The sequence below is a fragment of the Prorops nasuta genome, unplaced genomic scaffold, assembly GCF_024137725.1.
Source record: "Prorops nasuta isolate Cenicafe-Biocafe unplaced genomic scaffold, Cenicafe_Pnas_1.2 PNAS00030, whole genome shotgun sequence".
Taxonomy (NCBI): domain Eukaryota; kingdom Metazoa; phylum Arthropoda; class Insecta; order Hymenoptera; family Bethylidae; genus Prorops; species Prorops nasuta.
In genome coordinates this window covers 161,356-179,902 of record NW_027116827.1, presented here as the reverse complement: position 1 = coordinate 179,902, position 18,547 = coordinate 161,356, and the positions used below count along the sequence as shown (strand labels likewise).

At 37.8% G+C, this 18,547-nt stretch overlaps 3 protein-coding genes across 3 annotated transcripts; all 3 read left to right on the top strand.

Annotated features, from left to right (window-relative positions):
* Positions 1-379: 379 nt before the first annotated feature.
* Positions 380-5,742, top strand: LOC136782808 (uncharacterized). Its single transcript, XM_066742491.1, has 8 exons — positions 380-563; positions 1,032-1,567; positions 1,650-2,665; positions 2,725-3,592; positions 3,671-4,020; positions 4,152-4,527; positions 4,597-4,667; positions 4,796-5,742. Exons 2-8 carry the CDS (start codon positions 1,097-1,099, stop codon positions 5,739-5,741), a joined length of 4,098 nt encoding a protein of 1,365 aa, XP_066598588.1. The 5' UTR covers positions 380-563; positions 1,032-1,096; the 3' UTR covers position 5,742.
* A 7,434-nt stretch (positions 5,743-13,176) lies between these two features.
* On the top strand, positions 13,177-17,470 carry Keap1 (kelch like ECH associated protein 1). Its single transcript, XM_066742468.1, has 7 exons — positions 13,177-13,894; positions 14,206-14,514; positions 14,593-14,757; positions 14,833-15,500; positions 15,599-15,847; positions 15,919-16,217; positions 16,285-17,470. The coding sequence occupies exons 2-7, from the start codon at positions 14,215-14,217 to the stop codon at positions 16,473-16,475; spliced, it is 1,872 nt and encodes a 623-aa protein (XP_066598565.1). The 5' UTR covers positions 13,177-13,894; positions 14,206-14,214; the 3' UTR covers positions 16,476-17,470.
* On the top strand, positions 17,336-18,515 carry LOC136782793 (TOG array regulator of axonemal microtubules protein 2-like; the record flags this gene model as incomplete). Its single annotated transcript, XM_066742471.1, has 4 exons — positions 17,336-17,634; positions 17,705-17,947; positions 18,025-18,189; positions 18,280-18,515. Coding segments are annotated over 4 exons (840 nt in total), but the record flags the coding sequence as incomplete, so codon positions are not given.
* Between the last annotated feature and the right edge of the window lie 32 nt (positions 18,516-18,547).

The following is an 18,547-nucleotide window of genomic DNA, read 5'->3' as shown; positions in this document are numbered from 1 at the left end:
TAAGATAAATGGTGAAATTATGGGGGGAGGTGGGCTTAAATGATGATGATGAGGAGAAGATGGGGGTGGGCGCAGGGAAGGATCAAAGAGGAGGGATAGATGGATCAGGGGATGATTGGAGAGACTAATGGAATTTCAGAAATCACTACAAACGAGCATGTCTGAAAATTGTCGTCACAGGGTGGTACGTAATCTCGTAGGTATAATATATATATATATATATAGTATATAATACAAGTACTACACATAATATAATATATATAAGAGGAACTTCTTGTGTATTGAGGTGGGGGGAGAGAGGTTGGTTGGGTGTGGGTATTTGTGTGTACTATAAGGGTTGAAAATTCAAGGGAGGGGCTGCTGGAAAATGGCTGTTACGCACGGGGTAGGACTGAAAGAGGGCAAGTGATGGTTCGTCCCTGTCTTCCACACTGACCAATTGACATTATTTTATGACAAGTGAAAGCTTTAAGTAATCGATAGCTATTATGTGGTGGCTAAGGGATGGATCTCCGGACTCTCCTGAAACCTCCGCCAAAACGTTCAATCCACTTCACCAAAAGGTAGTTCACTCCTCGTACTCTCTCTCCTTGATTTTATTTTAACATTTTTCTCATTTTTAACCACACGAAACTTTATGTCATCCACTTTTCTCATCTGCAAACCAAATATTTCACGCCCTCTTAATAAAAAATCTCACAAATATCTACGTTCCACTCCTTTCTTCCCAAAAAAAAATCGACTGACGTCCACGGTGAAAATAAATACGCAATGAGAATGTTATTCCGTTTTCTTTTCTTTATTCATTACTATTAATTAATATTGTTAATCTTTTATGTTAAAAGTGTGTTATTAGTTTAATGCTCAATTAATTTTCTTTGGTTGTAATTATCTGTGAATAATGGTTGAGAGGTGCTGTGACAGTGTCATTATTGCAATTATACAATATAAGATATGGAATTATATTAGTTAAGCAGATTGGATTGTTAGAAAAACAAGGTATTAATATAATTTTCCTTATTATTCGATAGACTAGAGCCTGATTCAAACAATGTAGGCAAAGAAAGTTAAACTTATAAGTACGAAGAAGAGAAATATGGGATATTTTGGAAAGATGAGCTGCTCCTGCCTAGGCATTTTGCCATTACTGTTGGTGGGAGTGCTAGTCTTGCAAGTGTCTTGTATGCCAGAAACTGATAAGTCAGCGAGAGCCACCAAAGCAAGGGTTAGATCTTCTTATCCATGGCACGTTGTAATATGTTTGACTCAGTCCCAAGCTCCATTAAAAGCCGATGTCCAGAAAGCATGGGAGCAAGCAAGATTGGAGTCTCCTCATGCTGAAATGGATGTTTCATATGTAGAAGCAAGAGTGACACCACTAACCCATTCCTTGGCTTATCCCTTCTCACTGCTTAATAAATTTTGTACGGACATTGAAACTGGCAAGACACTACTCAGCCTTGTTATTGGAGGTGGATCGGCAGCTAGATTCCTTGTCACTGCCACTGCTGCTCTAGATCTTCCAGCCTTATGGTTGCCATTCACTCACAGAGATTTTATTCGTCAGGTCAGTATTAATTGATTTACTTTTATCGTTTAGATAGTATTGTATAATTATTGCATTAAAAGTTTTTTTTTTATTTTTCTAGGCAAATCTTGGACAATTTGAAAGTAGAGTTGGTGCAAGCTCAAGGGAAATAGGAGCAGCAGCAGCTGCATTGATGCATAGGGCCAACTGGCATGCATTTACACTTCTCATTGACACCACGTTACTTCCTATAAGTCATCTTTTACATCCAAAACATCCAGATTTAATACCAAGAGCGATAATACATTTACCAACCAATGATAAAACTCTGAGACTGAGACTAAGGAGAATTGCTGAAGAAGGAGGTGCAGGTGGAGTGGTTGTAATGGGGTGTGATTTGAGCAATGCTAAACGAATTCTTGCTGCTGCCAATAAATTTGAAATGCTCTCTGGAAGATATTTATGGCTGTGGGTAGATCTTAGAGCCGAATTAAGACCCAATGAACCTAATATTATCAATCCACATTTGATTCAACGTCCTAAATCGCCAATCGCAATTAATGAAAATTCATCGCCATTAGAAAATATCGAACGCAATACCAATTACATGCCAGATAGTGGTCTACTTTTAAATTCATTGCCAAGTTTAGCAAATGACGTTCATAGATTGCAAGAGTACAGGTGGCGAAACGAGAAAACAGTAAATAAACGCGAAGATAAGACTTATAATTTTGATGACGAAGAGGACATTAGGACATTCGATAAAGAAATTAATTCAAAGAGTTTTATGCCAGTTGGCATGCTTGCTCTTAGGCCAGCAGGTATAAAAGTGGACAATGCGGATGTGATTCTAACCAGAATGCTGAGAGAAACGTCCAAAGCAATAGATGAAACATTTTTAGAAGTCAAACCAATGCTTAATCGCTTAAGAGAGTCTCAAGTAAAAGAATATTTTATACCAGAATGTTTCCCTCCTACCAATGCTAAATTCTTAAAGAACGAAGCCAGAGAGAATGTATCCAGAATTTTAACAAAGAAACTTAGAGCATCTATGAAACAGTTGTCCCAAGACAAAACAGAGTTTCATTTATTGAATCTACAGGCAGTAAAATTTCCAGGAAATAAAACTCAGCTAAGGTAATAGACAATATAAAAAAACAAAGAGAGTTAAGTTACAGTTTAATTAATAATTTTAGATGGACCAAAGTTGGCTCAGTCAGAGGGGGGTCTGATGTGCGTTTAGATACAATTATTTGGCCCGGAGGAGGAATTGTTCCAGCTTACCTAGAAGAAGGCGGTGAGAAGATTGGAATGCCAGCTTACAGAATAGTAACAGGTCTAGCACCACCATTCACAATGGTAACGCATCTTCAGGAAGGTCTTTGCTTAAGAGGACTTCCCTGTCAGCAAGGAGGTACTATAATGTGTTGCTATGGGCTCAGCGTAGATCTTCTAACGCTGGTTGCCAAAGAGCTAGGATTTAGGTTTGATCTTTACGTAGCCAGAGACGGTCTCTTTGGTAAAAGAAACAGTACAAGTGGAACATGGAATGGAATTATGGGCGAATTGACCTCCGGCAGAGCTCAAATGGCTTTCGCACCGATGAGCGTATCAACTCATAGGGCTGAAGTGGTAGATTTCACCACTCCATATTTCTTCAGCGGTGTTAGCTTCCTTACAGCATCAAGAGTCAAATCAGAAATTCCACTCTTTGCCTTCTTATTTCCCTTCAGCACTGAATTGTGGATTGCTGTTTTTACTTCGTTAAATTTTACGGCTATTGCGGTCGCTATTTATGAATGGTTCAGTCCATTCGGACTGAATCCTTGGGGTAGACAACGAAGCAAGAATTTTTCTATCGCTTCAGCACTCTGGGTTATGTGGGGTCTACTGTGCGGTCACTTGGTGGCCTTTAAAGCACCAAAATCCTGGCCTAATAAGTTTCTCATTAACATCTGGGGGGGCTTCTCTGTTATATTCGTTGCATCCTACACTGCTAATATCGCTGCTTTGATCGCTGGACTGTTCTTCCATTCTGCTGTTGATAATTACCATGATAAGAGCGTAAGTATTCAACTTCTTCGATATTAATTATTCCATATTTTAGTTTCTATAAATAGCTTTATCCTTGAAAAATTGCAGTTATTGTCCCAACGAGTTGGAGCACCGAGGGCATCAGCGGCAGAGTATTATGTGCAAAGGGCAAATGATATTCTCTGGTCCCACATGGCCCGATATTCCTTATCGAATGTGGCGGAAGGGGTGGAAAGGCTGAGGAATGGTACCTTGGATATACTCATCGCTGACACTCCAATTTTAGATTATTATCGAGCAACGGACGATGGTTGTAGATTACAAAAAATTGGAGACTCCATTAACGAGGATACTTACGCCGTTGCCCTAACGAAAGGTCATCCCCTCAAGGAAAGCATCTCGAAAGTTATTGCCAGCTATACCAGCAATGGGCTTTTGGATATTTTGCAGGAAAAATGGTCAGTAGTTAAAGCTACTTTAATTCCAATAAAAAATCATTCAGGCGAAACGAGGAGGGATTATTTTGAAGATAGAGTTGAAATTGTTTTTACACAGATATGAATTGATTGAAAAATATGTATTTTTTCAGGTACGGGGGTCTGCCCTGTATCAGAGGTCGAGATGGAGGAATGGACGCAGGATTGGAACGAGAACGCGGAGGTCAGCCTCGACCTTTGGGAGTAGCATCAGTTGCCGGTGTTTTTTGTTTGCTGGGCATGGGTGTCTTGCTGGGTGGCATCATTTTGGCAGGAGAACACCTATTTTACAAATATACTTTGCCAAGACTTCGGCATCGACCGGAGGATTCCATCTGGAGGAGCAGGAATGTCATGTTTTTCTCACAGAAACTATACAGATTCATCAACTGCGTAGAATTAGTCTCGCCTCACCACGCTGCCAGGGAATTGGTTCACACTGTCAGACAGGGACAGATTGCTTCCCTCTTTCAGAAGAGCGTCAAAAGAGTGAGTATCTTTCTTCAACTATATCCACTCATGATTGTAAGCTTTCAATAACGTATCACGACATTTCAGAAGGAACACGAACAGCGCCGTAGGCGCAAAAGCAAAGCGCAATTCTTCGAAATGATACAAGAGATACGAAGGTAATTGAAAAAAAGAAGGGATTAAATGAGATTATGATTGGGATGAGTAAAGTGATAAGATTTGGGGGACACATTGAAGAAAAAAAAATGATGTTTTTGGTGTTAAAATGTAGTTAATAAAATTGTAGAGTGCAGCAGGAGGAGAAGAACGATGCTCCGTCGCAGGAGAAGAAAAATGAGGAGAAGAAGAAGGACGAAAAGGGTGTGAAAGGTCGGGAAAGGAGCAGAAGCAAAAGTCCATTGATGTTACACAGTCCAAAGCGCTCGGAAAAATCGAGAAGTTCGACTAATCTTTCTAGCTCTCGATTGGGTCTGTCGCCGGTTAATTTGGACGGTAGCAAACCCTTGGAGTACACGTTGAGTAGCACAAATCTTCGTGCCCGGAGTCCCTTAGAAACGGTGGGGAGGCGTTTGAGCCATGGAGATGGTGGTTCGCCACCACCAAAACTAGGCTCGAGTTTCGGGGGAAGCGCCAATCTGCGGCCATCTGCGCCAACGAAGAGCGAATCTTTGGCCAATAGCCCCATGATTCTAGGAGATAACGCGACGAGCGCCACTACTCCTAGAAGCTCCAGGAGTCCCGCTAAACGGGGTCAGTCCTTCCCGGTATTCTCGACGCTGCGACCACCACAAACTTCGTCCAACTACCAAGCCACCAAGTCTCCATTGCTATCTCCGAGCGAAACGCCACGTACGTCGATCGTCGGCCGGAGATTGTCCAGAGAATGGGGATCCGGGACGATAGACCTGTCGAAATCGTCCGAGGCCGTTGGCAGGGGTTCGACGCACACGTTGAACCAGGAAGGCAGCGCCCCTTTATCTCTCTCCATCGACCATAGCAGCAGGGAAAGGCGTAAGGACGACGAAGTACCCTCGAAGAAGCCCATCAGACGCGCCAGGAGCCACGAAAATCGCGACTCCTCGAAACTGGTGGATCTGCCTTCGCCGAGATTCAGCGCCCAGCCTGTGATTGGCGGTCGTTCCGTCAGCGATCGAACCAAAAAGCAGCTGGAGTCCGAGCTCAAGGCTATTCTTACTGCCAGGGCTCATCATAGGGATCTTCATCCCCCTTGATCGAGCGAGAATGCCTGACGAGGGAGTTTTCACGACTAGAGGTTTTAAGGATCGCTGCCTCTGAGGGGCTTTGATTGATTTAAGCAATATCAGATTTATAGGTCAATTTGTAGCTAAAATCTGGCAGTTTAACGAGGAACTTAAGAAAACTGTAGGGAGCCTTGATGATGTAACTGGGAGTATCCCTCCTCGTGAATTGGAGGTACCTCCGATTGTTCATATGTTGTTACATTGATAATATAGGATATATTGATATAAAAAGTGCTATAAACTTTAGTAGAGAATGTCTTAAATAAGTAGCACACGTACACACAGACACACACACAAACACGAATACTTAAATATTTTCTTGTTGGCATTTAAAAAAAACCTCTACATTAACCGTTAGTCTCTGACCGTGAGTCTCTCTCTTTTTATTGTTAGGGGCTGCACGCGCTCTTTGTATCATAATTTTACAACCACGCTATTTTACGAAACACGCAAATCACACGTAAGAATACTCATATACGCACATATACGCAACCCTCTTGTACACGCGGTTTCTTTCATACAAAATTTTCAATAGTTTTATCCCTCGAGGTTTTTACGTATTTTCACGATACACACCTATTTGTGCCAATGTAAAATAAGAAGCGTACATCGATATTATTAGTGAACGTTAGGTGCCAATTTTGCTGGAAAGAGAAAGAAGAGAAAAATATTTCCATTGTGATTAAGAGAATGGTAACGTGGTGGTAATAATGTTTTTTTGATGAGTCGGACTGTGCACAACTGCCAAACAACTTTAATAAATCTGCAATTTGTGAAAAGGGAGACTCGCCCGAAGGACTTTCGGCGTAGAATGACCACTTAAGTACTGCGATATGCGTAATATTTTATAATTATTGCGCCTATTGAAAGGGAAATAGTGAAAGAAAGGGAAAGAAGAGAGAAAGAGAAAGAAAAGGACAAGCATCTTATTAGAGGAATTAAAGCTTACGTCATGTAAGAGAATTTTTTCGTACCGCGCGTAAAAGGGATTCGATGAAACTTTATAAAGTTTCAAGTTAATGAGAGGAAGGGAAGTGATATTTTTCGGTATTTATGATGCGCGATACGTTCAGTACTTTGCAGCGTCGAATCCTCGCAATTTAGACTGATAAAGGAATAACCATTCAGGAATTGCTAACGAAACATCCTTGGAATTGAGATAAATTGTTATTTGTCAAGTTGTACCGTCGTCGAAGCCTCGTATTTATTGGTGGATCATGGAACGGTAGTCTCCTTTCCAAACGATCAATTTTTATAGAAAACACCATAGCTTGTACGACTATTTATGTTTCTCCAATTGGCATGCAAAAAGCTAAGCGAAAAGTAAGTTTTCATTGATCGTTGTAGAAAATTGTAATTTTTGATTGTTTGGGAAAGGGTACTGTCAGTCTTCAAAATCTTTCCTGAATTAATTGGTACAGGAAAGGGAAGTCTTGCACATCGAGACGCAGCAACGAAGACGATCCGGAGGATCCTATCGATCGATTGTAAGCGGCGCACTTGTTTAATCCTATTATTCGACTTAGGCTGTTAGACTGTGTATGTATGGGACTAAATTAAACAATTAATTTTAATTGATTGATGAGCGAGGCCTTAGGAGTAGTCGCATCCGCCCACTTAACTAGCATTATCGTACTTGACTATTTCACTATATTATATTGCATAGGGGATAGTAATTTAGTTTCATAGTTTCTCGTTAGTGTCTATATTGAACTAAATAAATAACAACAAAAAAAACTCTTATTGAATTCTCGAAAGTTTTAATAAGCGGTAGATCGTCGTGGATGTAAACTGCGAGTTATTTTGAAAAGTTGAACGTCGTCAAATTTGAGATAATCGACGCTCCACCGTCGGGGAGAAGAGAGGGAAGGAGGAGAAAGAGAGAGAAATATGTGTGTTTGGACGTGCCGGTGCGTCCTGGCCGACGATGGAACGTCGAAACGGCGTTCGGTATGAAAGTTTAATTCGCTAGTCGAGTCTTTGTTGGTATATTATTATATTATAATGAGTATAAGTAAACAAAGAAATGCTGATAACACACGACTGGTATCGATGAAAGTGTCCTAAGCGATTTAAAAAGAGTAAAAAGCACACACACATACATACATTAAGCGGTAGTCCAATCACATGTGACATAATTAAGAAAGTCTCGCCACTCTGCACTCTTCGTATCTCTTCAACACCAAAACTATATACCCAAAATGCCCTCTATTCGGGTATTTCCTTTTCGAATTCTTTTCGGCGCGATGTGGAAAGAAAAAGAAACGGAGAAAATAAATGATCATATTATATAGAGAAACATTGCACGAATTAAGCGATCAAAATACAATTTATAGGGGGCCATACTAGAGTCACCCGAGCCTAACGAAATCAAACATAGACTTATCAACCTAATTTTAGCTGTAATTTTCTGGCCAGGTGGGTTCTACCGATGATTTAGCCCATGAGGGAGCCCGGGAGGAATAACACAGGCAACAGATATAAAAAAGCAAATAGAAACAAAAAAAAATGTGAGAGCTCTCTATATTTATCCGTTGATACATTGCTAAATATGGGACGCTCCAGTTTATATACTATATGAAAGTCCTTGTAAATATGTGTCTTCTATTGGATACCTGGAACACAAGCACTTTTGTGCTAAATTGACGGCCGAGCCCCCTACTTCTTTGTGCGCCAACAAGAGCCTGTTCACGATGTTAACGCGCCAAGAGATATAAGTTTGGAGAGCTCATACTTGACCGATTTCGTTTAATTCAGAAGTTAAATACTCAAGGGCCCATATTCATAGTCCATCTTTGACGCAACCTCCTCTCATTGAAAACAATAATGAGGTCGACCTGGATTTTTTCCATCTTCATTGTTTCTAATAAGATCACCCTGTCATTGCTGCCCTCGTTATTCTTCGAACGATACTCTCTACTTCCATCGGTTTCTTTCTCTTTTCAAATGAAAGGATGGACTAAGAATATTCCTTTTACATTATTGTATATCTCGAGCGATTATCCTCAGAGAGAAAGAGGAGTACTAGTAGCCTTTTTCATTCTTCCACTGCTTCGAGCCACAAAACGGCCTATCAGACTACGCATGTACCGGCGTACCGCAGAGAAGAATCTTAACCATTCTTGCCAAACTACGAATTCTCATCTATGATCATCCAGTGTTCCTCTCTTGTCTTCTTCAAATTTTAATATCACACATAATTCCTTAATCTAGCAGTATAATCCAAAATCTTCTTATGTATAGGCCTGCACAGAAAAATACAGTTGTAGCAACAACAACAGCTACGATAAAGACTCGAAACAAATAATAAGAAACACGTAACACAATATAGCGTATAAAGAAAATAAGAAAGGTTAAACTGCTGCAGTTTTATTGTAAAAAGAAAGATTTAAATAACACTGAATGTTATTGTCCATTCAATGTTCTATAATTCTTTAAAAAAAAGTAGCTTAACTGTGCGTTGAAAGAAAGACAGTGAAACGGAAGCTTCAGGCGGAATGATGAAGCGATTATTTCGTTAAGGGGAGATAAAGGTAGAAAATATCGTTATTACCTCTATTGTATCTTATATTGATTATTCGTTTGCAAGTGGCAATAAGATTATTCTACTCTACGAAGCACTGCCATAATTTGAACAACAATTACGTTGATTTTACAATCCTACCATATAGTATCATTATTCAATGTTATCCAACAATCAAAGCTATTACGCGCCAAGTAATCCTTACCGATCTAATGTGGAAACAAATTTATCATCGCGATCGTCATTTAATCACATTGATGAAAAAAAAAGACAGTGAATTCAATTTGTTTACTGCGGTGTAAACAAAATTTGTCGTTTCTGTCTACTCACTCTGTTTCTTTGCGACAACGAAGAGGGGAGATAGGGGCTCAGGCACATTGCGACTGTTCTCAGAATTCGAGTCTCCCTTGTTGTCATCAGTTTGTTTACGTTCTTGGATTAGTTGGATTGCTTGGTGCCTGCATAGCCTTTTTAATATAATGTGCTAGCCCCTGCTAGGCCATATAAATTTTTAATGAACGTAAAATCTACATATAAGACGTAAAATAATGTTATGTCTCTTGCGTTGTTCGCCGACCGGCAACAATCGATTTTTAATCCTTGAAACTAATATTTTTGAAATACGAACGAACGCGAATAACAAGACGCGCGCTGCGCTGCTAACTTTGCATCCGAAAAAAGAAGAGAAGACAGGAAAAGAGAGAAAGAGAGAGATGCTGGAGAGAAAAAAATCAGAGAAAAGGGTGAGCGGTGGAGCCGCCGAACTATTTTATTATTGCGCGCTTGTTCATTTTCACTCGAGAATCGAATGCACCAATGAAATAAACTATACCGACACGTTTTATAGGCCAATTGATCATGGATTTGTAAACTCCCTATAAATCCAGTGCCATAATCACCAACATCAACATCGCCGGCCCCCCGATTCTTGAATATTTTCGCGTTGGGGGACAAACCACCCCCTCCCACTCCCCTCCCCCTTTTCAAATACGAGAGACGCGCGCGAAAATCTTCGAGAATCGTCGCAGGGCAAATAATTCACCCATCGCGAGGTCAAAGTTCCAGCTAAAACCAGAAAGCGGACAACTTGAGCACCAATATTGATTTATCTCGTTTGGAAAAGAGCTATCGAAGAATTTCGCACTTCTCTCGAGATTCTTTGTTGTTCTACGCTGTTTTTATAGATTATTCGGGAAGAACAACAAAAGAATACTTTTTCTTGAAGATACCGACAGACTTGTGGAATTTCTGAAGGAAAGGGGGTCGTATCAGGGATTAAAACTGAGTTGTGTGCAGGAACATTGATTTGGCGATGTTGATTGCTTTTGCCTTGGTGCTAATTGATTACAGGATCATCTACATGGCTTTATAGTTGATATCTTCTTCGCTGGTCATAATGATGAAATCAGGAAAACACATGCTACGTCATTGAACAGATCCTGTTATCGCGGTGACTTGTTGGCGTACGGTATTAGGTAAGGTTCATCGCAACCTACCTCGTCTCTCTTGTTACGCCTACTACTACACTGTTATTGTTGATGAAAACTCCGTATTATTAAGAAATAAATATATTGTCTCAAAAACACGTATTTTTCTTCACTGACCTTGCACGATCGCGTCGCACCTCGAGGTTATTTGCTCGAATGATTTGCGCAAAAAAATTATTAACTTTACTATTCCCAACCTCACACGTAATCCACATTGCAATTAACAACTCGTTGAAAAATGTAACATCACTATTTGCTGCTAAGCTTCTATTTGTCGATGTCAAAGAAAACTATTCAAGAATGATGCGCGTTATTAAAACTGGAGGGAATTGCTGATTCGAGGAAATTGTTTATCCGTATACTTAGCAGGAGGAAAATATTTAAACTCCGGTATATGGAGGAAAAAATCGAGAGTATTAATTCTCTCGATAGGCTGATAATTATTGAGAAATGGTATTAATCAATTCTGTCCTAACTCGTTGCATCATGTGTTATGTTATGGCACAAAAAGGGAAGAGCTAAAAACCAAGTATAAAGCAATATGGATGTTTATCAGGAAACAATTAGGAATTTATATCAGCTATGGTTAAAGACTGTCGTATTATTATCTTACTTTTAAAACCAGACGTGAAAGCGATATGAAATTTGTACGAAGCGTGATAAGAGCTGAGAGCAAGCTTATATATACATATAGAGATTGTTTCAGCAAGTATGGTCATCTAAAATGCCTCTCTTTTTATTATTGACAGAAAACAATTATGCAGGATAAACTTACGTAGCTTGGGCGTTCGTAGTTACGTAAAAATATATATGCTCGATATCACCGTTTTTACATTTCAAGGTCATTGATTTTTTATTCAAATTCTATTCCCATTTTTTATTGCATAATCTTGTAGCTTGTTTCAAGAGCTTTCTAAAACCGTGTTTTTTTTTGTTTTTCATTTTACCCGCAGTTGTTTATGAGATAATTCGATTTAAATATATACGTATAGATGAGTGACTATACGTGCGTGTCGCGCGTAGTATATCGACAACACGTACTACTTCAGCCAAACACACATATGCTATGTCAAATTGAAATATTTCACACTGGATGAAATGGAAAAATTAAAAGAGAGTCTGAAAAGCTCTTAAAATCGGCTACCCGAATATGCAAATAAAAAGTGCGCTGGGGGAGGATGAGGGGGGTATAATTTAAAACACATTAACGACCTTAAAATATAGATAACGGTGACCTTAAGCGTATTTTTTTTACTCCGATGTAAGCGCTCCTTTGAGATGTATAAGTTTGCCCTATATAAGTTTTTTTCTATCATTAATAATAATAGAGATGTTATAAATGATTATACTTATTAGAGGACTTAACCATAGATATATACATAGGTGTTAGAACGAGAGTTTTTAAGATTTTTGTTAAGCCTGAATGGGGAAAAATTTGTAACGAATCGTCATAAAAGCACCATTGAACGGTCACTGTCATCTATTAATCGTCGATCGACCTATACAATTTATTTATTTGCTTTTGCAAGTCATCAGTGTCATTGTCTTTTGTAACTGAACGCGCAGGTCTCTCGTTTTTCAAACCTCGTGATTATAAATTATCCAAGAGCGTAAAAAGTCTCACTAAATTCCAGTGTGCAAGTCATCCCACCTTCGCAAATCTTTTTGCTGTTACGGCTGACCAATGGAATTCTTCGATAAAGCGAGAAGAGATCAAAATCAATCGCATTTTTTATTCGCGTATTTCTATGTCTTACAAATTTTGTGAAGGCCTTTACTGAGCCAGCGCGTATAACGTATACACTCACGTAGACTGTCCTCGACATTCAAGGGGCCCTCAAAGCTAGAGTATATGTTGCACCAATTACAAATTTTGAGGGTCACTGAAACTTATATTTCGTCTGTGAATACAGCCATAAATTAATTGAAGCTTGTAATATCCAAAAGCCCCATTACAAGCTCCCGATGTATCTGAGGGTCATCTATCGAAATCTAACCCCGTATTCTGTAACTTTAACATAAATTTTCGCTATCAATATAAGGAATGAAAACTTTATACATATATTTTTTCGTTACACATACCTGTATTTGTCGCTAACTTTAACCTAATGATACCGAAATTTGTCAGTAAGAGTTACTAAACTGAACTACTGAAATTGCAAGAAAAAAAATATCTGTGAACCATCTAGAATAACTAATGCAAGAAAAGTTTTATGCTTTTGACATGTATTTTACTCTCAACTGAACTTTGCGTAGCGATTCAATCCAAGTCAGAAAAAGATATAGATATATTTTTGTTTTAGTCAAATCCCAATAGCATTCAAACGACGTTAGAACAGTTTCCACTCGGTTAGATTGCAGGATGTACTTAACAAAAAATACTGTCGTGAAATGCTATTATTAGAAAAAAATGCAGTGTGATTTTGTTGCGATAAGAGGGAGGATATAAGAGAGATAATGCGAGGATCAAATACTAGCTAGCTAGATGATCGGCCAACGGTCATGAAATTTTATCGTCATGATAAGTAAGAATTCCCTTTTGGGAGAAAGAGGGGAGAGGGGGTTTAAGATTTCGGTGCGATAACGGGAGACTCGTAAAAAAGTCAGTAAATGCCAACTGGAGCAGTGTTGGGGAACTTGCAAGTCATCTACGGTCACGATTGCTGTTTCACTGCGTTTCATTTTCATACTCCGCTGTCTCCGCTCTCCACTCTCCACACCACTCCAATACGATTCAGCTCTGCACCAAAAGCAAAGGAGATCCTCAATTTACGAAACGAATGGCATTCATTTTTGTAGTCATGTGTTTACAACTCACTTCACGCATGTGCACCATTCGAAATTACAATTACTGACACTGTTGGGAACAAATTTTCATCGCATATCGTTCGAAAGGCCCCTCCTGTAAATGCCATAAGCACGTGTTAATGCTAATCAGCTTGACGTGAAACTAGTGACACCGCATCTATCCGTCCACGCCTAATCCTGCGTCATCGTGATACATCAATGAGACTTGGAAACATGATTGCTAGGTTATTACCCGAGATTTCTTTCCTTCCCTGACTCTTTTAAAGCCAAAAGTTTCTCTACTGAAGACTTTACAAGTAATTTAGGTGAGTTTATATACGGACACACATATATAATATTACATATCGCATGTGTGCGCTTTGTTTTAAAGAAAATCCGTACCCTTACTGACAGACTTATCACTAACTGCACAGCTTCCATCCTTCACTGTAATCTATTTTTTCCTCTTAATTCCATGATAAACAAGAAATTTCTGTCAGCTGTTATTACAATACTTCTTCAGAATAATTCAAAGCAATTCAATTGTAAATTGATTGTTTATCCTTTGTTCAATCCTTTCTTGTTGTGTATATTATTGTTGGGAATATTCAATTCATTTGATATATGTGATTTTTAGTATTTTTTAATGGATGGCGAAGAAGGTTGTCAATCAAACAAAGGGCCCCATTGTGTCCGAAATAAACCTAGATGTAAAGCAAGAATGGAGCATGGGGAAGAAAAGAATTGGCAGGATACGATAACCATGGATAAGAATGGGGATTACAGTGACACAACTTTTTGTATGGCAAGTTATGTCAAGGAGGTTATGAAAATGATGTTTATGATGCGAAGTCATCATATGCTCACTGATGTTATCTTGGAGGTGGGATCCGAATTATTTCATGCACACAAAGTCATTCTGGCTGCGGCTAGTCCATACTTTAAAGTAACTATCCATTATAAATTTCACTGAAAATTTTAATTTTTCCTTTTTTTTTTACTGAGTTTATATTATTTATTCTAGGCTATGTTCACTGGTGGTCTAAAGGAATGTGAAATGAGTAGAGTAAAATTACAAGGGGTATGTCCTACTGCAATGGCCCGTTTAATGTATTTTATATATACTGGCCAAATAACTGTTACAGAAATAACAGTATGTTCACTTTTATCGGCAGCTACCATGTTCCAGGTAAATTATAACTGTAAATAAATATTTATTTATTTTCCATTTCATTCTTAATCTTCTATAATTTCTTATACTCAGGTAACCAATGTTATTGATGCCTGCTGCGTGTTTCTAGAAAAGCAATTAGATCCCACAAATGCGATAGGAATAGCTAACTTTGCTGAGCAGCATGGTTGTCATAACTTGAATCACAAAGCAAATCAATTTATCCTTCAACATTTCAATCAAATTTGCCAAGAAGAAGAGTTCTTACAATTATCAGCTATACAATTAGTGTCTTTAGTAAGGAAAGATGAATTGAATGTGCAAGATGAAAGAGAAGTTTATACAGCAGTGCTAAAATGGGTGAAATATAATGAAGAGGCAAGAGGACCCAAAATGGAGCACATTTTACATGCAGTAAGGTGTCAATATCTTACACCAAATTTTCTACGTGAACAGATGAAGAACTGTGATATTTTGAAAAAAGTGCCAGCATGCAGAGAATATTTAGCCCAAATATTTAAAGATTTAACACTACATAAGAAACCATTGGTGAAGGAAAGAACTCCAAACACTCCTAGGCAAATCTATATAGCAGGTGGATTTTTGAAACATTCTTTGGATATCCTTGAAGGTTATAATGTTGATGACAAAACTTGGACGCAACATAATAAGCTTAGTGTACCAAGGTCTGGCCTAGGTGGAGCTTTTTTAAAGGGCATGTTCTATATTGTTGGTGGTAGAAATAATTGCCCTGGTAGTAGGTTAGTTATAACATTGCTTTAACTTTTATTTTATGACAGTCCATAGAAAATCCTACAATCCCTAATAAAATGATTTTTCAAAAGTATCTACATTCTAGATATGATAGTGACTGGGTGGATAGGTATAATCCCATTACGGATCAATGGCGTGCATGTAGTCCTATGTCGGTTCCAAGACATCGAGTGGGAGTAGCTGTTATGGATGGTTTGTTGTATGCTGTTGGAGGAAGTGCAGGAGCAGAATACCATAATAGTGTCGAATGTTATGATCCTGACCAGGACATCTGGACGAATGTAAAGTCTATGCACGTTAAACGATTAGGAGTTGGTGTAGCTGTTGTCAATAGGTACCTAAAGCTACAAACTTTACTTAAATTTAATTAAAACATAAAAAGAATTTTACTTTTTCTTTCAATAGACTGCTTTATGCGATTGGAGGATTCGATGGCGAAAACAGACTTAATTCGGTAGAATGTTATCATCCTGAGAATGATGAGTGGACTATGGTATCTCCGATGAAAAGTTCTCGTTCAGGAGCTGGGGTGGCAAGTTTGGGTCAATATATTTATGTGATTGGTGGGTACGATGGTAATAGTCAATTAAATTCAGTGGAACGATACGATACCGAACATGATTCCTGGGAATTTGTGAGCAGCGTTTCAATATCGCGAAGTGCTCTTAGCGTTACTGTACTCGATGGCAAATTATATGCAATGGGTAAGCTATAATTCTCATCGTTAAATTAGAAGCAAAAATTTATTTAAAAAGACATTTACGATTTTAGGAGGATATGATGGCACAGAGTTTTTGAATATAGTGGAAATCTATGACCCTGTAAAAGATATGTGGGAAGAAGGTATTCCCATGACTTCCGGCAGATCTGGTCACGCCAGCGCTGTATCTTATCATCAGTGTTCAATACATTGCGATCAGTGGGATCATAATATAGCTCTTAGCAGAAGCGAATTATCGTGATAAATAATTTATCAGTTATTTAACAATATGAAAAACATTCGTTTTACTGAAATTGTTCAATCGATGAAGAATCTTGTTGGATTTGAAGGGACCACGTCAAGGTGAAGAAATGTGCGGCGGGGGCTCGTAAGGACTTGGATAAAATGATCAATAAAAATTCGGGAACTGAGCGAACCGTATAGAAGAAACGGGATATTTCAAACTTTCAAACTGATTGACGTTCTAATGAAAATGTTTGTTTATTTGTGGAAAGTCCTTGAAATTCCTAGGAAGATAAGGGCACAAATAATCGATCACAAGTTTGCTAGTAATGTTTCATGAACGTTTATGGCAAATGAGACTGAAATATGTATTTTCCATTCGTAGAATTACTGTAATCTGGTCCCTAAAGTTGAGAGACAAAAACAACACAGAGACCACGATTTTTCACAATCGTTAGATTGGTCCAGCTTTCCTTATTTCTCTAAAGCTGAAACGACCATTGAACTTCGAACGTCCATTAGGATAGATATAATTATCATACCGGCGTTTTTATAATGTCAGCTCCAAAACTCTCAATTAACTTGTAGATAATTGAATTATAAGAGAATTATTTTCAAACGATTAGTATTTTATTTGTATACAACCTTATATAACTTGAATGTATAAGTTAGACATTTCTAGATGCTCTTATATTTTTGTAATACTGCACGCTGCTGACTGTCAAAAAATAACAACTCTCGTTTATTGTTTCACTGATAACTTTGCAATATTCTGACAGTATATAAATTATTAATTACCAATTTTACTTTTAAAAGAAAAATGACGAGTCACTGTAACGTAAGCAAGCCTGTTTGCAGCATGTGCAAAGATCAAGGTAAGCCAGAGAATTTCAAATACTTCGCTTGACTGAAAGAATTTTGACGACTCAAGGTAGAGATTTGATACATAATGACGAAACTGCCACGGGCGATTATACACTATTGCTGGAGCAAGATTTTCTGGGCGTGCCGGAACAATTTGATAATCCTGTGGAAGTATTAAAGATATCTTTACAAAGTTTAAAATCGGATCAGTGGCAATCTAGTACGCCGGCAGTCATAAATATTATGCAAATATCGAGATATCAACCAGAACTACTCGATCCACACATGCCTTTAATAAGCAGGACATTATGCAGGTCCATTTTTAATTAATAGAGGATAATCTAAAATTTCTTTGTGTATTTGATTTATAATGTGGTAATGTAGCTTAATGAGAAATATGAGGCCGCAAATTGTTAGAACGGCATGTCAAGTGGCCATGGAATTATTTAAAACAATTCAATGCATGCAAAGTCCTGGATTTGATGAATTAGTTGCAATGCTACTTTTGAAAAGTGCTCATAATAATAAAGGGATCAAGTACGACGCTAGAAGAGCTTTAGAGGTCATGGTTAATTATTTACCATCATCAATTTGCATCAAGGTCCTGGCAAGCGAAAATGGCGCTGGGTAAATAAAAAGTATTGCAAATTTAATTATAATATAATATGTATACATATTTTTAATTTTTATTAAAATAATATTAGAAATAGAAATGGGAATATTCGATCAACTGTGAGTTTTTTGATTTATAATCTTGTTAATAAAATTGGCGTCAATTCATTGTTAACTAACCCCAATCTGAAAAGTTCTCGTAAAAACATTTGTCAAATTAGCGGAAAATATCTAATTGATAACAATTTGGAAGCAAGGTACAAAATTTTATATTCCTCATTGATTGAACTTGGCTGTTTACTTACAAACATTAATTTATTAATATAAATAAAATATGTTTTTTACAGAATGTATGCAAAAAAAATTGTAAAATTAATGCTTCATCATTATGACTTTCAAACAATATTTTTTCAAAACATTGATCGAAAGTTGATAGATAAAATTGATAAAGTACTTGTAGCATTGAAATATGAGAAATAAGCTAGACTTTAAAGTATTGTCTAGTATAAGTATACATTTTAGAGATTTTTATATTTGCTAAAATTCTTTATTATATCTTCATGTCAGCCTTTAAATTAAAAATAATTAAAACCCATTCTATTAAAGATTATAATT

Bases quoted from the DNA above. Each gene is read 5' to 3' on its own strand.
- LOC136782808 (XM_066742491.1), top strand. From the start codon at position 1,097: ATGGGATATTTTGGAAAGATGAGCTGCTCCTGCCTAGGCATTTTGCCA. The intron at 2,666-2,724 runs GTAATAGACAAT...TAATAATTTTAG, and splicing joins GGAAATAAAACTCAGCTAAG to ATGGACCAAAGTTGGCTCAG. The intron at 4,528-4,596 runs GTGAGTATCTTT...ACGACATTTCAG, and splicing joins TTCAGAAGAGCGTCAAAAGA to AAGGAACACGAACAGCGCCG.
- Keap1 (XM_066742468.1), top strand. From the start codon at position 14,215: ATGGATGGCGAAGAAGGTTGTCAATCAAACAAAGGGCCCCATTGTGTC. The intron at 14,515-14,592 runs GTAACTATCCAT...TATTTATTCTAG, and splicing joins CGGCTAGTCCATACTTTAAA to GCTATGTTCACTGGTGGTCT. The intron at 15,501-15,598 runs GTTAGTTATAAC...TCTACATTCTAG, and splicing joins AATAATTGCCCTGGTAGTAG to ATATGATAGTGACTGGGTGG.